The 17,716-nt window shown below is 50.2% G+C and overlaps 1 protein-coding gene across 1 annotated transcript; it reads left to right on the top strand.

Moving 5' to 3' along the window:
* The first annotated feature begins 5,436 nt into the window (after nt 1–5,436).
* On the top strand, nt 5,437–11,896 carry LOC144159886 (uncharacterized). The gene is made up of 3 exons (XM_077691543.1): nt 5,437–5,564; nt 8,315–8,598; nt 9,134–11,896. The coding sequence occupies exons 1-3, from the start codon at nt 5,437–5,439 to the stop codon at nt 10,339–10,341; spliced, it is 1,620 nt and encodes a 539-aa protein (XP_077547669.1). The 3' UTR covers nt 10,342–11,896.
* Nucleotides 11,897–17,716: the final 5,820 nt, after the last annotated feature.

Raw genomic sequence — 17,716 nt, 5'->3', positions numbered from 1 at the left:
AAGTATGGCGCCATGCGTTCGTGCGAGATTCCTTCAATTTTTACCAACTCGTGGCGCATGCGCAAGGCGCACACACGGCAGCTACACGTGCCGTGGGCGGAGCGCACAGCGGCGCGAGAGGTCTCGTGACGCTATCATCTGGCATTCAGCGAAAACGCAAGGGGGTAAAACCGCAGATGTGCTTGATGGGTGCACTGTCGTCTCCCCCGTCTCCGCGTGGACTCGTAGCTCAATCTGTAAGAAGGCATGTTGTCTCACATGATTTCGCTCTGTTTCTCTATTCGTTCCAGGTTCGATTCCTTGCGTTTCAGTAACTTCTTTTATTTGATCGGGGGAACTTTATGTTGACCCCAACGGTTGCGAAATACCTCGGGGGGGGGGGGGGAGGGGGGGGAATCTTCGCTTTAAAAGACGAAGGCACATGAGTCGTGTCTGCTCTCGTGTGTCTTCGTCTTTTTGCGGAAGTAAATATGCAGTAATGAGACCGCTGAAAATAGACCATTGCATTAGTAAAAGGTGCTCCAACTTCTCAACGGTCTATCGCCCAGCGTGTGATGGGCTGCTCCAAAATAGGCGGTTTGAATGACAGTGACCTAGTTAAACCAGGCGAAAATGTAGAAAAAAAGCACCAAATTTGGGTTCATACCTCTTTTTGTAGGAATGCTTCGCCTCCCTTTAAAATCTTCATCCAGCAGTTTGTGGAATTTGTATCTTAAAAAAAGGGTGGGGATTGTGCCGCGTATTCAGTATCGATGACGCTATCGCTGACTTAGTGACCTGGCGGTTGATAACGGTTAAAGCGATGCTTCAGTATCCTGGATAATTATTACGAAGAAGCTCAACTTGCGTTTCTACTGCGAACGCGCCGCGACTCTAAACCTTTATTAAGAGTGACTTTCGAGACCTGCAACCCAAAAACTATACCGTCAACTCCCTGACGGCAAGCTGCATCTGTGAACAACCGGTGAGCCTTTTCCCCCGAATTATCTCCTACCAAGTTCTCAAGTGAGCGTCAATGCGCTAACCCTAACACTTCGACGAGCCGGTTCCCAGCTCCAGTTGTGGCATTTGCAAGCATGCCGGCGGACGCGGAATCCTCTCCCACCACTCATGCCGCTTCTACCGAGAACATGGACTTCGAATCGCACAGTGGTCGCACCTTTCACGCCGACAGCCCGTGGATCTAAGTTTTACACTCACGCAGCAAGAAGAAGACGGCTCATGCCCCGAGCATTGTTACAAATCGCAAGACAGCGTCACTACCAGCCGCGCCATCACGAGATGCCTCCACACAGCGGCGCAACCCACGCCTGCCCCCCAATAATTACACCGTGATCTAACGCCCCCAATCCGCGGAGGCCGGCAAAAGCAAACGCAAATTAGGCAGAGCTTATAAGCTTGCCGAACGAGCTATTTGCGCCTAATTGTAAGGAATATCCATTTTACAGCAATTAGAATGTTGCGGTAAACGAAAATACACGTAAACATAGAAGTAACCTTGCGTACTGCTGTTGGTACTGGGCGCACAATGCTTGTTCTAGCTGCACAGCAGTCCGATGCTTTGGAGTTGTCACTGGCCGATTGGCGTAAGCGACGTCACCGTACGTGACCCAAACTGTTTGTCAAACATGCCACATGTTTCACGAAGCGATTACTTTCTGCCGTTACGAAAACAAGCCAGGTGTAAATACGGTCAAAAACAAAGCAACGGCGGAGTGCTGAGTATCAAATCAAATCAAATCAAATTAAAGTTTAGTTCACTCACAGTTACATCACTAACAGACACCACCGGGCGTTCAGCAAGCCGAGCATGCCCAGTGGGGGTGTGGACGCCGCAACAACGACAAGGGAGGGACATTGCCCCCACCATGAGATGCTTCGCATCTAAAACTGTGGTTGATTCATCAGTCATCATCATCATCATCATCACCAGCCTGTCTACGCCCACTGCAGGGCAAAGGCCTCTCCCATTATTCTCCAACTACCTCGGTCCTGTGCCAACTGTGACCAATTTATCCCCGCAAACTTCTTGATCTCATCTGCCCATCTAACTTTCTGCCGCCCCCTGCAGCGCTTGCCTTCTCTAGGGATCCACTCTGTTACCCTTAATGACCAGCGGTTATCTTGCCTTCGCATTACATGCCCTGCCCAAGTCCATTTCTTCTTCTTAATTTCTACTAATATGTCTTTAACACCAGTTTGCTCCCTGACCCACTCGGCTCTCTTCTTGTCCCTTAATGTTACACCTATCATTTTCCGCTCCATTGCCCGCTGAGTCGTTCTCAATTTAAGTTGAACCCTCTTAGTGAGCCTCCAAGTTTCTGCCCCGTAGGTGAGTACCGGTAAGATGCAGCTGTCATACACTTTCTTCTTCAACGACAATGGTAGGCTGCTATTCATTATCTGATAATGTCTACCATATGCACCCCACCCCATTCTGATCCTTCTAATTATCTCTGCCTCATGGTTGGGATCTGGGGTCACAACTTGGCCTAAGTATATATATTCGCTTACCACTTCCACTGCCTCGCCATCTATCTCAAACTGCTGTGCTGTCCCGAGGTTATTGATCATTACTTTAGTTTTCTGCATATTAATTTTCAGGCCCACGGTTCTACTCTGTTCGCCAAGTGCGGAAAGCATGCTTTGCAATTCGTCCCCCGAGTTACTTAGCAAGGCAACGTCATCAGCAAATCTGAGGTTACTGAGGTGTTCTCCATTAACCCTTACTCCCACCTGTTCCCAATCCAACGTTCTGAATACTTCTTGTAAGCATGCTGTGGACGGCGCAACAACGACAAGGGAGGAACATAGCCCCGACCATGAGATGCTCATCTAAAACTGTGGTTGATTCATCAGTCACAGGAATTCTTAAAACACAAAAACTACATATGCAGTGAAATGAGCATGATTTGTGGGTCGGCGGTTGTCTTGTGGGTGTGCTTGGCGAGCGACGTCCTGCTGGCGGGTCACCTCGGCGAAGGTGTACTGGCGTCATTTCCGCGACGCATATGACGTACGTAAAATGTAGGTGTAGCCAGGCATAAAACACCTTCGTGTTAAAAAGCCAGCGCAATAAACAATAAATAAATAACTAAAGACATTTGTGAAGCAATAAAACTTCAACTCAGGTATACACAACAGCAGGCCAGTCATCTACCAACTGTACCATCTCCCGACGTTGCGGAACAGAAGTTGCAGCCGCTGTTGTTCCTTTCTTCGTGGGACATATGTACTCCCGGGATTGTCCAGGAATCGGGAGCGTTAAGGGGCAATGAGACCGCTTGAAAAATTCCCAAGAACTATCAATTTGAAGCGGGAAAGTTGTGTACTTATGCGTGCCGCGTGACACCTGAACATGATAACACGTGAGCAGAACAGGTGCACACTCCCGCGAAGAACACCGGCTCTTTCGTTCAAGTGATATACGCTGCTGTAGACCAACGGTCGACAGCGCGGACGTTGTCACTAGTAGGTCGTGCTGAAAGGCGGAAGCGTTTCGCCTGTAGGTGGTACTCAGGCGGAATCTGTTAGTTTCGAGTCAAGCTCGCTTTAATTCAATTGAAAGCGAAAATGCAGGGGTATGCATAAAATAAAGTTCGCTGAACTTTCTTCGACACATTTCCTTGTACATCCTAACCATGTCTGCATATCTTAACCACGTACTTAACCTTCTGCTTACAGTAAACTCTTTGACTTTGACTGCGACTTTGAACAGTTTTTCGCCGCGGGGGTTGGTTATTAGTGCGCTTTATGGGAATGTTCGAAAACGTCCAGCCGCCGGCTCATTTCCTGATTAGCCATGCGGTATTCGCCATATCAGGAGACGCATCATCATTATATTCATCATGATCATCTCTGTCGTCGTCGTTATCACTGTCATCATCGATTTCCACCATGCCTAGGCAACAATACTCGGCGATCTTGTGTAATGCAGTAATTTTAATTACAGAGCATGTTCTCGCTGAAAACGGCTTCTAATTATGTGCGTCTGTTCCCTGAGCAAGGGACGTTAAGCCTCGCCACCCATATCCCTCGAGGGCTCGCGCCAGCCCCAGAGAAGAAGACGACGTCCTCGTATTCACGCTCCGCCCGAGTTGCGCCACATTCTGACCGAAACAGGTAGGCGTTCTCATCTTTACCCTCTGCATACAGCAACGCTGGCTCGTATGCGTGCGGCCAGCGTAAAGGTTTCAATGTCGAGTTGCGTGGCCAGGAGCGGCCATTACCTGTTCGTAACGAATGACGATAACCCGGGAGTGTGCCCTGTGCGAGGTCGGAGCCAGGGACCGGGCGGTGGACACTTTCGCTGTGGCAGATAAGTGAACCAATCTGAGAGGTCAACGCTTTCTCAACTAGAACGTGACACTTAGCTGAATACTTGTGTCTATGGCGGATCGAGGCTGATATTTTTTCTTTCGGTAGGCAAGGGGGCGGAATAGTGGCGCTGCATTGTAGGGTGCAGACAGGAAGACAGTAAGACGCGTCACGCAGTGCACCGTCTGCAGGGCTTGAACAGGTGGCTTGAATTGAAATTTATCGTGCGCTGCATATACTTCAATAAGTGATAAGGACAGTGGGAAGGACAAGGCATAAGTTGGTGCGAAACAATCGAAGACTGTACCAACTGGCCCATTGGCAAGCCTTTGTTAGTTCAGTGAGCCTTTTTCCTCGCCCCTCCCGTTAACTTAAGACGTACAAAAAAGTAGCCTAAAATGAAAGCATAAACTAATAACCCTTTTCTGGCTTAGTCGTCTGCCTAGACTCTCTATTTGTAATGAACCTCTTGGCCAAACATTAAGTGTTTTTGTATGACACAGAATATTATAAGGATGGAATAAATAACAAAATGCCGAATAGAAAATGGTTTCACCGGTAATAGCCTTTTAATTGGGAAACAGAACAAAACGATTTGCGTGCGTCCGGGCCAGAACAAGTGTTCACTGTGCAAAGAGTCAGAACATTTCTTCGATTGCTTGTCTTTACCCTGGTTTGCAACGTACGTCCCCAGAATACACAATGAACTGCAATACAACAGAAACCATCAACATGCCTTGTGAAGTAAACTGATGGACAAGAACCAAAACGAATGGTCTTGACACACTAAAGCTGCGTGTAAGGCAGCGAACGATAGCCTCTGGCTACAGGTACAATCGGCAGTTTTTTTCTTTGCCTTTCATGCTTGAATTTCAAATAAAGTGGAATAAAATTAAAGGAAAAAAAAATACCACGCTTACTCTTAGATAGGAGCGACAATGTCTCCCGTGGGTCTCGATATTTTGCGGCATTATACAGCATCGTGAAATTAATGCAACCAACGCGAACATTTTCTTCGCAGTTGTCCCGGAGTGCTGACTACGCGGGTCCGGCCAGTTTAATTCTTTAATTGCCCAGACCGTCGCACTCGTGCGTTGACTTTGGTGAAGAGCGACCGACATGATTCCCCTCTTGGTGACGGTGCTGTGCCTGGGCTGCTCTCACTTCCTGTCGCAAGCTGCGCTGGCTGGTCATGTACGCCGACGCGGGGACCCCTTCTCTTCACAGCTCGAAGAGTCTTCAGAGAGGTACGCGTCGTAACAAAGAATACTTTGTATACACAGTAAAAGCTCGTTAATTCTAACTCGGTTTATTAGAACTTACGGTTAATTCGAACTGACGCCCTCTTCCAAGCACAGTCCTGTATATCTCTAAGGGGAAAACTCCCGATAATTCTAGCGCGTCGGTATCCACAACGGTTAATTCGAACTGGGATGGGATCCACTGGTTTCCATCACTCCTCGGAGAAGTGTCGGCTCAGAGTGATTACAATGGGTTGAAAGTCCAAGCCAAACCAGATTAACTACAGATGCAAAACAACGAAACACAAAAGCAACAGCGTAGCGCGCGCGCTGCGCTGTTTTTCTCTTTCGTTGTTTTGCTGAGACACCTATTTCGCTTCCACAGCAGCTGCCGCGTCGCCGGCACAAGTGCTCCTGCGCATGCCATTGCCGGTTTTCTTTGTGCCGTGGTCGCTGGTCTGAGCCTGCGATCACGTGGCATGCGCAACAAGTTCAGCTGTTGCCTGCGCGGCGTGCATTGGTTGTCGTAGTCCTAACGCGGTATTCTCGTGTTTTGTCTGTTTTGTGTCCGTTGCAAAAGCGTCGGTTTTTAGCAAGCCCTTATTGGCTAAAAGCGAACACCCGGATGTGACGTCACGCACACACTCCGGAGCGTGCTCCAGAGCTATGACGCGCGGCTTCTCGTAACAGACGATTATTCTTCACCTTGTTGTTGGTACGCTGGCGGAACAATAAACCCATAAAAGATAGTTTAATATCGGTTTAGTCGTTTAAAATGCGTTTACAAAAACCGTTGCGCAGAAGTCAACCCAAAGCCCGGCTACAATAGAAGGTGCGTCACAATAGAACGGACACGAAACGGACGTTTTCGAAACGGGCAAACTCGAGAATACCGGCCCTGCTTTTGTTTTGACCGCGGTTGGTAGCCAGTTTCTTGTCACCTCTTCCGTTGCCTCGGCGCTTCGTCAGCGACGCCTCATCGACTGTGCCAGTAATGGCGAGGCGGAAAAAATACTCGGTGAAGGGAAGGACAGCTCCTAATTCGCAATAACGTGTCCAGAGGTGGCTTCTTCGGGTTCTGCCGGCGCAATGTGGCTCAATGTCCATGCATTCTAGTGCGCGCCCGATAATTCGAACTCCACTTAATGCGAACAATTTTATGGTCCGCTTCGAGTTGGAATTCCCAATCTTTTACTGTATGCAGTTACGCTAGCTTCGAAGAGTGGTGAAGGCGTTACACAATGTGTAAAGTACGCACGGATGACGCGCATGACGCACCAGAGACGAGCAAGCACGATGTTTTCAAATTTGGGGTAAATCTGATGCCAGTGGTGTTGACGACAACTTTTGGAATGTTAATCATTATCTGGAGAACATTCTAACTGCCGGGAACACGCAAGTAAGGCACTCATATCGAAATTTTTTAAAGAGATCGTAGCCATAAAACGTACTCGAAAAATCGACTAACCAAATTTGGTATTCGCTACCTTACGAATTACTTCTTTCGCAATGTCTGTACTTGACGCGATGGCGGGGTCTCTTTGTGTCAGGTCACAGGCTCACTGCCTGGACACGCGTGCAATTTTGTGGCCGGCAAAATCGGACATTTCACGTCAATTCCGCACCACCTCAACATGCGCAGATTACCGTTCACGGTACAGACCGGCACTGTAGGCCGTCCCACAACTGATGCAACTTGCAGGCGTGCTCTCCTATACTCGGGCTCTGTCACAAATGTTTCGTATTTTGGACCGTTTGTTTGGACCTTTGGGACTCGCGAACTGAGCCTAAACTGGAAAGCGTGCCGGAACGCACCATTCTGGGAAAGAACAGTCGAAAGAGAAGGGCAGTAGGGCATAGCGCTGTTTCCTCAAGCAGAGACAAAAAAGCTGCGTGTGAACGCATATAGCCTTGGCAGGCTATCTTATAGACACCTCGTAAATATTGTGAATACGTCGTTGACATCCTCCATTGGTCCTTTTAATCGCCCTGTCACCAGGTAACAATATTCTTACATAACAACACTGTTACGTGTCGGCAGGACAAATGGAACGAGCCGTGCTTTAAGGGATGCGATGTATTTACACGCCAGCCATGACCCTGCCATGACCAGACGCCTAGCTTCGTCTTCGTTGCACGTGGGCTACCACAGCGCTATGTGCCACTGCATTTTCCGCCGTCTGACACGGCCCCCCTCGTAGAGGGGGGCCGTGTCAGACGGTGGAAAAAAACAACATAGTGTTATGGGTGCCTGGAGCCGTGCAAGGCAAGACGAGACGATGGGGGACAGGTCATTTTCGGTGGGTCTCGTCACGTCGTGTCTGGGCTGATCTTGATCGCTACTCACAAACTGGGGACACAGGCTGAAGACTCGGGTTGCGCTGGGGCTGGAGCTTCCCGACGCAATAAAGTTGACTTCACATATGTTTTCCGTGAAACTTTATTCCTTGCACCGCCAGCTTACCCCCGACTGTTGCATCCAGGTCGGTACGGCGAAGCGCGGGGCCAGAATGAGGTTGGCGCCGCAGCAAGCTTTGCCAAATATCTCATCACGTGCACTCATGGCTCGTGTCAGTATATTCCTTTACCTAACATCGGTTTCAGTTGTTGCCGACATTGAAATTCTTATCTTGCGGGCGGTTAAACCACCACCGCCATGTTTTTATCCCAGGACTTCAGACGCATACTTCGTGTGACCACCACGGCTGACACAGCACTCGTTGACAGTGATGCCTTCCCTTAATACGCTTTCGCAGACCCCTCAGGGAAGACCCCGATGACGAGCTACCATCTAGGGCCATATCAGCGGCCCCTTGGTTAACAGCCGAGCGTGAAGATTCGCCGACTGCAGGCGAAGGGCTCGAAGAGGCCGGAAGGACATCGTCACCTCAGCCGCCACCGCCGAACCGGCGCCACCGACGCCGGGACAACCCCCTGTTGCAGCAGCGACCTCCGTATGGCGGTGGAGGCGGCAGAGAATCGAGGCTGGGCCATTTGTACCGGAGGCTCTTCAACCGACGGCCAGCTCAGGAAGCGAGGAGTACGTATACGCCGGCTGCAGCTGCATCTTTGGTGCCACTCGTAGCACAGCACCAAAGATGAGGGAGGATGGCATCGGAAACCGCTTGTAATCATGTCACCTGCCGCAAAGACTAAAACGAAAAGTTTGGTCAGCTCAACGCACCCTGTGCCGAAGGATGATGGGAGTAGCGCTTAGGGACAGGGAACAAACTCGGCCGGCAGATATCACAGTTGAAATCAATATTGTTACACAAAATGTCAGGACTGCTTCACTGTACGGGCAAATCCTCCCCGCCAGCTGCACGGCCGATGAAGAAGGGAACGAAGCGCTTCTTTCGGGCGGAATCGATGTTGGCTGCACGCTCTCCGGTGAACCACCGCCATTACTGTGAATAAACCCCACTTCGCCTCTTACTCGCCTGCTCATCCCCGTAACAGTCTTGGTGGAGGTGCGGGGTAATCCCAGCGGACAACGGCGTCACTGGATCTTCGTCGAAGCCGTCGCGTAGCTGGCCTCTCGCCCGTCCGAGAAGACATGGCCCCTCCGACTCAAGGCAACTCTTCGGTGACACCGCCCAACGGCTGGCAGCAGCCACGGGAGCCGCGGAAGTTTGAAGGGAAACCCGAAGAAGATGTCGATGAATGGCTCACCCATTACGAACGAGTGAGCAAGTACAACCGCTGGAACGCTGCGGACCGGCTTGCGAACGTCGTTTTCTCCTTGGACAAGACAGCGTTGACGTGGTTTGAAAACCACGAGGAAAAGTTGACCACATGGGACGGATTCGTCGAGGAAATCAGGAAGGCCTTTGGTGATTCGGAAGCGAAAAAGAAGAAAGCCGAGCAGACACTCCTTCAGAGAGCGCAAGTTCCCGGGGAAACATGCACGACCTACATAGAGGAGATACTGAAGTTGTGCCGGGTCGTCGACGCTAGGATGCCGGAGGACGACAGAGTTGGGCATATACTTAAGGGCATTGCGGAAGACGTTTTTAATTTTCTCATCAGTAAGGACAACCTGAACACCATCTCTGACGTAATCCAACACTGTCGCAGGTTTGAAGCGCTCAAGATGCGTCGGATAACGCCAAAGTTTGGTCGACTACCCAACGTCACAACGGTCGCCAGCGTGGACGTCAACTCGTCTGTCGACCTTGCGTCGACCATACGGCAAATAGTCCGTGAAGAGCTGCTCCGACACAGTGACGTTGCCCGTCCCTGGACCCCATCTCACAACAGCGACTTACGGCACGAGGCACCTCCGAGGCACGTGGAATCGTTACGACCATCTGTCAACGTGGCCGACTTCGTTGACGACCGGCGAGGTGACATGTATACTAGCCCGACACGAGATCGCTACTATCAATCACGAGGCCGTTTCCATCGTCCACAGGACGCCTACCACCCGGACGACTATCGGCGTTCAAGCCCTTCCAGTCGCCAATTCCCATCCGGGCGGTTCGACTCTCCTCGCGAGCCACCTGTTTGTTACCGATGTGGGGTCGCCGGTCATATCTCGCGGTTTTGCCGGCGTCGCAGCCCTGGATCAAGCGCGGGCCCGCGGTTTACCTGGCCTAGGGGTAATAATTATAACCCTAACCGTTGGTCGCCACCATTTCCACCCACTGGCAACAACCAGCATCTTAATGGTCCCCGCAACGGCTCTCCCGCCTCCGACAGGAGTTTGACGCCACCGCCCCTACGCCAACGCCAATCCCCGTCGCCTCGGCGGCGCCCCTTGTCACCGCCGCCGGGAAACTAGCCGGCGCGGCCGATGGGGGTGAGGTCGCCGGACAGTCTCTAGGAAACATACCTCTGCCCGTCTTTATGGTCAAGAACAAAGTGGAAGTGTTTATTGATGGTGTACAGACGATGGCTTTAGTTGACACTGGAGCAACAGTTTCCGTTATGAGTAGGGTTTTTAAGGAGCGTATTGGGCCTAAAGTGATGTTCAGCTGGGACCGTGGTGCCATATTTCGAGGTGTTGGGGGCGAGTCATTATGCCCCATCGGTATTTGTGTGGTTGACGTTTTCCTAGCCGGGAAACACTTACAGGCTGAATTTGCAGTGCTTCCGAGGTCCACACATGATGTTATTCTCGGTATCGACTTCCTCCGTGAATGTGGCGCTATGGTGGACTGTGCGACGGGCGAGCTCTCCATAAACAGCATGTTCCATTCAGCACTCGCGGAGGAGCCTTCTCTCTGCGAAGAACGCGTTCTGGTTGTATCCGAAGACACGCTTCTGCCCGCCCGCTCAGCGTCTCTTGTTCCCGTATTGGCCCGCGGTGCTGGTGAGCCTACCTTTTGCGCTATAGCTGAGCCCATTGCATCAAACTGCATCAAGAAAGATGTTTTGTTACCGCATTGTTTGATTTCGGTAAACGGTAGGCGCAGTCTTATATGGGCCGTTAACTGCTCAGCGGCTGGTACTGTTTTGCCGCGGGGAATGAAACTAGCGGCGTTTGAAAAAGATGTGAGAGTATCCCTGGCAGCAGTGACCGAAGAAAATTGTGATTCTGGTGGGAGCTCGGCTACCCTCGACGGACCATTCCTGCAAATGATAAACAAGGGTCTTTCTTCTACCGAGAGGGAGGCACTAGCTCGTGTACTCTGCAGACATGCATCGGTGTTTGACTTCTCGCAAAGAGACGCCAAGATCGACATTCCGTCGTGCCGCTCGCGACACACCATCGATACCGGAACCTCCCGGCCAGTGCGACAGAAGCCTTACCGGGTTTCTCCGAGCGAGAGAAGGATTATTGCCGACCAGGTCAACGAAATGCTGCAAAAGGGTGTTGTGCAGGAATCAGCCAGTCCGTGGGCAGCACCGGTGATTCTTGTAAAGAAGAAGGATGGCTCTTGGCGATTTTGTGTTGACTACAGGCGCCTGAACGCAATCACAAAGAAGGACGTCTACCCACTACCACGAATAGACGACGTCATCGACTGCCTGCACTCTGCTTCGTATTTTTCGTCAGTCGACCTAAGATCTGGTTACTGGCAAATTCCGATGGATCCAGACCACAAAGAGAAAACGGCTTTTGTTACCCCCGACGGACTCTTCGAATTCAACGTCATGCCGTTCGGCCTCTGTAATGCTCCTGCTACATTTGAGAGGTTCATGGACACAATTCTGCGAGGCTTGAAGTGGGAGATTTGCTTGTGCTACCTCGACGATGTGGTAATTTTCGGCCGTACTTTTGAAGAGCATAACACACGCCTTGACACTGTCCTGAACTGCCTAGGAAAGGCCGGTCTTGTGTTGAATTCGAAAAAGTGCCACTTCGGTGAACGCCAAGCACTAGTTTTGGGCCATCTAGTTGACAAACATGGCGTTAGGCCTGACCCGGAGAAGATCGCAGCCGTCAGCCATTTCAAGCCACCCCAGTCTGTGCGTGACCTTCGAAGTTTCTTGGGGCTATGCTCCTATTTCCGCCGGTTCGTGCCTAAATTTGCAGAGCTGGCTGCTCCTCTGTCCTATCTTTTGCACAAGAATGTGCCTTTCAACTGGACGCCAGAGTGCGAGGACTCATTTTCCCAACTTAAGTTTTTGCTCACTTCTGGCCCGATACTTCGCCACTTCGACCCATCGGCTTCGACGGAAGTGCATACGGATGCCAATACCAAGACTGTTACGGGGATGAGCAGGCGAGTAAGAGGCGAAGTGGGGTTTATTCACAGTAATGGCGGTGGTTCACCGGAGAGCGTGCAGCCAACATCGATTCCGCCCGAAAGAAGCGCTTCGTTCCCTTCTTCATCGGCCGTGCAGCTGGCGGGGAGGATTTGCCCGTACAGTGAAGCAGTCCTGACATTTTGTGTAACAATATATATAGAGAGAGAAAATATTTTTTGCCCAGTCACCGACCTAAGTGCAGGTCAGCTAAACCATGGAGGCTGAGGCGTCACTGGCCATGTAGTGAGAGGAAATGAGAGCCGCTGAACCACCAGGGTAACAGAGGGGCTGCTGGGAAGAGGTAGTAGAAGTTTGAGATCATTACCTGGATGGAGGGATGAAAGCAGAAAATCCGGTGACGAAGAATGAAAAGGCTTTGTCCTGCAGGAGACTGATGATGACGATGATGATGATGTTGACCAGGAGGAGCTAAGAAAGCGGTAGCGGAACTGATCATCAACTGAGTGCACTTAATCCATTTTAACTGAGTGCCGCTTGGAATCAGATGGGGATATGGACAGTTTACTAGATTGCCCACATGAACACAGATGAATGGCCGCGAAATCATTGTAGAATCGGCTCACTGCGTGGAGTAATTTCTTGTTGCCTTCGAAAGATCGAAAGATAGCGCCACGGGCGGGAAGCCAACTCGTCGGTGACGCACAGCGTGTTTCCAGGGGCAGGCGTGCAGCGGTTCCAACCCGAGCGCCACGAGCGGTGCGACGAGGACCTGGACTGCCGGCGTTCCCCGAGCCAGGTGTGCGTGAAGAGGGCGCACGAGCCCTTCGGACGCTGCCAGTGCCCGTACTACCGGCCCGTCGAGGTCACCGTGGACGGCGCCGTCCGCTGCGCCATGGGTATGGCATCCCAGTAATGTACCATACTGGGCTAGTTCGTGAATAGAATCCGAAGATTAAACAACGCAGATTTTTAAGTGTAGAGCGCTTTAGGCGTTCGCCTTGTCGTCTTAGCTTGCTAGCTGGAACCAAGCATATCGCCACATCATTACAGTGTAGCCTGTCACGGTCTTTTCGCCGCGGCGTAACCACGACCAACTTCGTAACCCAGAGGCTTCGAAAGCCAAGCGGTTTATATAGTAATAAGCGTTCGAAAACTCTTTAAACGCTGGCGCTTGTCATGCATCTTCCCTTGGTTTATCACAAAGAAAACTATAGGTACATTTGAGGAAAGATATACGTAATTAACCGGCAGCACCCGTCATTTAGTTCGGAAGGCTAGATAAGTTGGTTTTTACGATAGCAAACGTAAAATATGGCATTGCAACGCCGGCACATGCGGGTGTAGCATTAAGCGGATAATGGCGGTACATCCCATTATGGCGTATCACTGCTCTGAACTTCCGGTAGCTTTCACATTGAGTCGAACGGCGTTAATTTTTTTCGACAGGGTTTCGCGCAGAAGCACACAGTGATGTACCGTACTGGGAAGAAAAATTCTTATTTCTAGGTTGAGAAATTGCCTAATTTTAGCATTTTCCCCCCGCAGTTTTTCAAAAATTCCCTGAAAATTTCCCTGCATTCTTTTTTTTGGCAGGTTGTAGATGTTAACGTGGATTCCTGTTCGGTTTTGGGTAGGATGCCTCCATTCACGCGCGTCTGCGCTAGCATCGAGGTACCCTAATTTCGGGAGTTTGCCAGCGCAGACGCTGGCAAGATAACAGTTTCAACGTAAACTAAAATCTACTAAATCTACTGCAGCATTTGACAATAAATTTTGCGTTTTGTACCAAACAGCATGCTTACTAGATAATGTCACAGTGAAAACCAAGGCAGAATGCAAAGCTTTGTAGCTGCGACGGTGAGGGAGAGGGTGGTGGCCTCTGATGGACGCAATGATAGCGGTTGCAATTCATCCCGGGTCTGTGCAGTGAAATGGCGATCGCGGCGGCCGCGCAGTTTCTTAACCCGCGGCAGATTCCGCAAGCTTAACCAATGACGAGCGCTTCAGACATTATCTGGCCGCGCTAGGAAGCATCATTTCCCCTCCTGTCTAATCCTTGCTCTGTGGCTAAGGCGCACCCGAAATTCGTTTTTGTAAATTGCGCAGAAATAAATGCGCGCAGGTTTCAGCCCTTCAGCCGCCGCGGCTTCTCGCTTTACTTTTTTATAGCTTTTTCTCTTGGAGTATTCTTTCCTCTACGCTCCCTCTTTTTTATGAACAGGATTGGAAACGATCGTGGATATTTGTGGCTCGCGGGAACACGACTGCGGATATTTGAACATAAATCCCACATAGTCGTAAGATAACTTTTTAAAAGAAGCCAAAGTAATAAATGATGTGAGATCCGGTTTACCGGAAATATTTTAGGACGCAGCCCTCTGGCATCCGTTACCCGGGAAACGCGGCGTAGGCGTCCGCCTAACCGAACGACCGAACGCAACAGGGTCGGCTGAAAGAAAACGGAGACGGGCGTGGACGAAGGGTGTGGAGGAGGGCGGCACGCGCGGCTATGGTAGTCTGACTGCCTCCCCCTTATTCTTGTTTCATGCGCCGCCCCCAAAGAGCGCCCTCCCTTCCCAGACTGTTTCGTTGGCCGCTAATACAATTCCACGTGACATTTACGTGGGGGGTTCCATCAAGATTTGCAGCAACATGCTCGCTGCTTCCCCGCGCGTGGCCAATTCGAACCACTTGACATTTGCTCGGTAGGTTTAAACATGATTTGCAACAACACGCTGAACCCGCCGCGGTGGCTCAGTGGCTATAAAAACTCTCTTGCACTGAGCATATAGCGCATGTAAAGTCATTAGGCGGTCTAAATTATTCCGATTTTTTGTCCTACAATGGGCATAACTGCCCATGTGTAGCTTCTATGCGTAAAATGCATAAAATTTGCAATCTAATTCAATAGTTGCTTTTAATGCCTATATTTATTTAGCGTTTTACTAAAATTCTACCCGAAAAATGCGACCATAACTAGCCTTTTGTCAATAATACTACTTTAATAAGCTAGTGTAAGTGAATTACCAAAACGCTTAGCCCACACACAGTGAAGAAAAATTAAACTTTCCTGTGTGAATTCTTGGATAAATGAGTAGTCTGTTCTTCTATACCCCAAGCCTCTTTGAGGTCGGCTTCCATCTATACACGAATGTAATGATGGGAGGTTTTTTTCAAGGCAATATGAGCAGCCTCATATAAAATTATGGAGCCTTTAGCACTCCTCATTTATTACCTGCAAAAGCCCGTCTGCATCGCTACAAAGCGCTTACAACGAGCCCCTTTAAGGTCGGCTTCATTAACAAGGGGTATTTTCTAGTATATAGGGGAGGAAATATGGGTGCGCTTTTAAGTCGAAATATAAAGGCCGTAAGGCATGTTAGAATTTATTTTCCTGTGCGAAGAAAGTAGAACTCGTGAAGCGCTACAGGGGGGCAGACGGGTTTACTCTTCGAGTCCACGAAGAAATTCAGAATAACCGCCTCACAGGAGTTGATGTGCGTTGCTTGTACACATGCGCACAGCGAGGGACCTCTTCGACGAGTGCCACGTGACGGAAGAGTGCGCAGCGGCCAATCCCTATCTTCGCTGCATCCACAACCTCTGCGTCTGCGTATCACCGTACGTGCTACGGGACAAGAAGGACTGCCAGCCAGGTGAGCAGAGCTCCAACGCCCGCGGCAAAGGGCTGGCCTCAAGACTGCCCTGCGGATTCGGTAGCAAGCTTTGTGGGGCAAGTGATTCCCATGCGCTGCACGCTACTGAGCCACTCGCCCTCAGTACACAAGCCCTGGGAAATAACTCGAAAAACAAAACCTTTACTTTTTCGTGGTGCAATATGACCTGGCTCGAAAAGGGGACCCATATGCACTTACGTCTGCCGTACCCTTTCGCAAACGCTATCACTGCCGGTAATGAAGCGATCTGAAATAACGGCTTCGACGGCAACAAAGTGTCTGAATGCGCGAATAGCAACAGGAGCGCGTATCAATGCGTCGTCCTGCCATCATGACTCGCTTCTCATTGTCATGTAAGGGAGGCATGGACTCATGAGGGGGAGTAGGGGTCACAATATAGCTCCCCATACAAGACCCTCATCGATGAGATCGTAACCGTTTTTCATCAGGGGATATCTCGGATACAAAGATTATGAACCGTACTATGAAACGGCAGCCAAAGCAGGAAAGCAAAGAACTGGTGTCTGAAGAGACATGCATGACGGCCTCAGTAGCTGCGTGGGTGTCCATAAAGCATGTGTAATGAATTTTGCCCACCACGTGAACAGTAATGTAGGATGTAATGAGAGAGGGCGTTTCGTGGGGACGAGCTTGGAGCAACCTTTCACCGCTTTCCTGTCTTTGCAGCGAACGACATCCGGCCATGGATTTCATGGCTGGCGCCCCTCTTGGTAGCTGCCGTGGTGTCGGCCACATCGATTGCCTGTTTTGTCTCCAAACGGTACGAGTCGGCGGATGCATATATGCACGTTATTTTCCGCCCTCGCGCTAAACGATGTGCTCATTCCGCTGCGTCGTTTCTCCGGACGTCTTTTATCATTTCATAACACAGAAACAGGGCTGTGGCACGCTGAAGACACAACAGGTTATCGTAATCACCAATATCTAAGTGTTATCGCTGTACAGATGCAAGGTATTCATATTAAGGGCACTTGTATCGAAGTGTTTGTAGATGTATTATGGTATTATTTCTTTTGCTATCTACATGTCACATAATTCATGCATCACTGGCGGGCGACTTTTAGCTTCAAACAGCTTGAGGCCAATCATGTGGCAAAGTTCGTGTTGCCTCAGTGACAATGGCCATACGTATATGAATTCTCCATCTGCTCCTCAATAACTTGAGAATCTGGCAGAGTTACCGCCAGCCATTGCAAACTTAGGTCTGAGTGCTTACTAGCACGATACGAAATAACCTCCTCAGATCTGTGCAAGTGAGGCCAAGGTACGCGGGTGCAACAGGGTCAGCTGGGCAGGTGCAGGACAGGACCATGCTACTGCGGTGTTCCATTGGGTCGAAAACTCCCAACCAAAGGCACATATGCCTCCGTCCTGCCGTGGATACACGTAGGAGGACGATGGTTCTAATCACTAGACAGGGATTACGAGAATGTGATGAAGATGATTTTGGTAATATGATGGGTTGTGAGAATCCTTCATACCTAACCACCGTTTTGGGGCTCTTTGGTCTTGTCGGCCTTGAGCCACAAACATCCAACCACCACCATCATCATGAGATAGGATTGCGTGAATATTTCAATTTTTGAGTCACATGGAATTGGAATCTGACCACTCGAGGAAAACAGCACGAGGATATGGCCATTCCAAATAAACATTGAGCGGCACTTGCGATATTACCACAATAGATAGAGAACCTAATCGTGGAAAAGGACTTAAAAGTGCTTGTAGCATTCAGCATTTCTATTTTTTAAGATGGGGGGGGGGGGGGGGGGGGCTGTCTACGCCGGTCTGTTGCCGGAATCG

This window comes from Haemaphysalis longicornis, unplaced genomic scaffold, assembly GCF_048455015.1.
Source record: "Haemaphysalis longicornis isolate Haplotype H1 unplaced genomic scaffold, Haemaphysalis longicornis Haplotype H1 scaffold_10, whole genome shotgun sequence".
Classification (NCBI taxonomy): Eukaryota; Metazoa; Arthropoda; class Arachnida; order Ixodida; family Ixodidae; genus Haemaphysalis; species Haemaphysalis longicornis.
The sequence above is the reverse complement of the archived record's forward strand: the minus strand, read 5'-3'. Positions and strand labels throughout refer to the sequence as shown.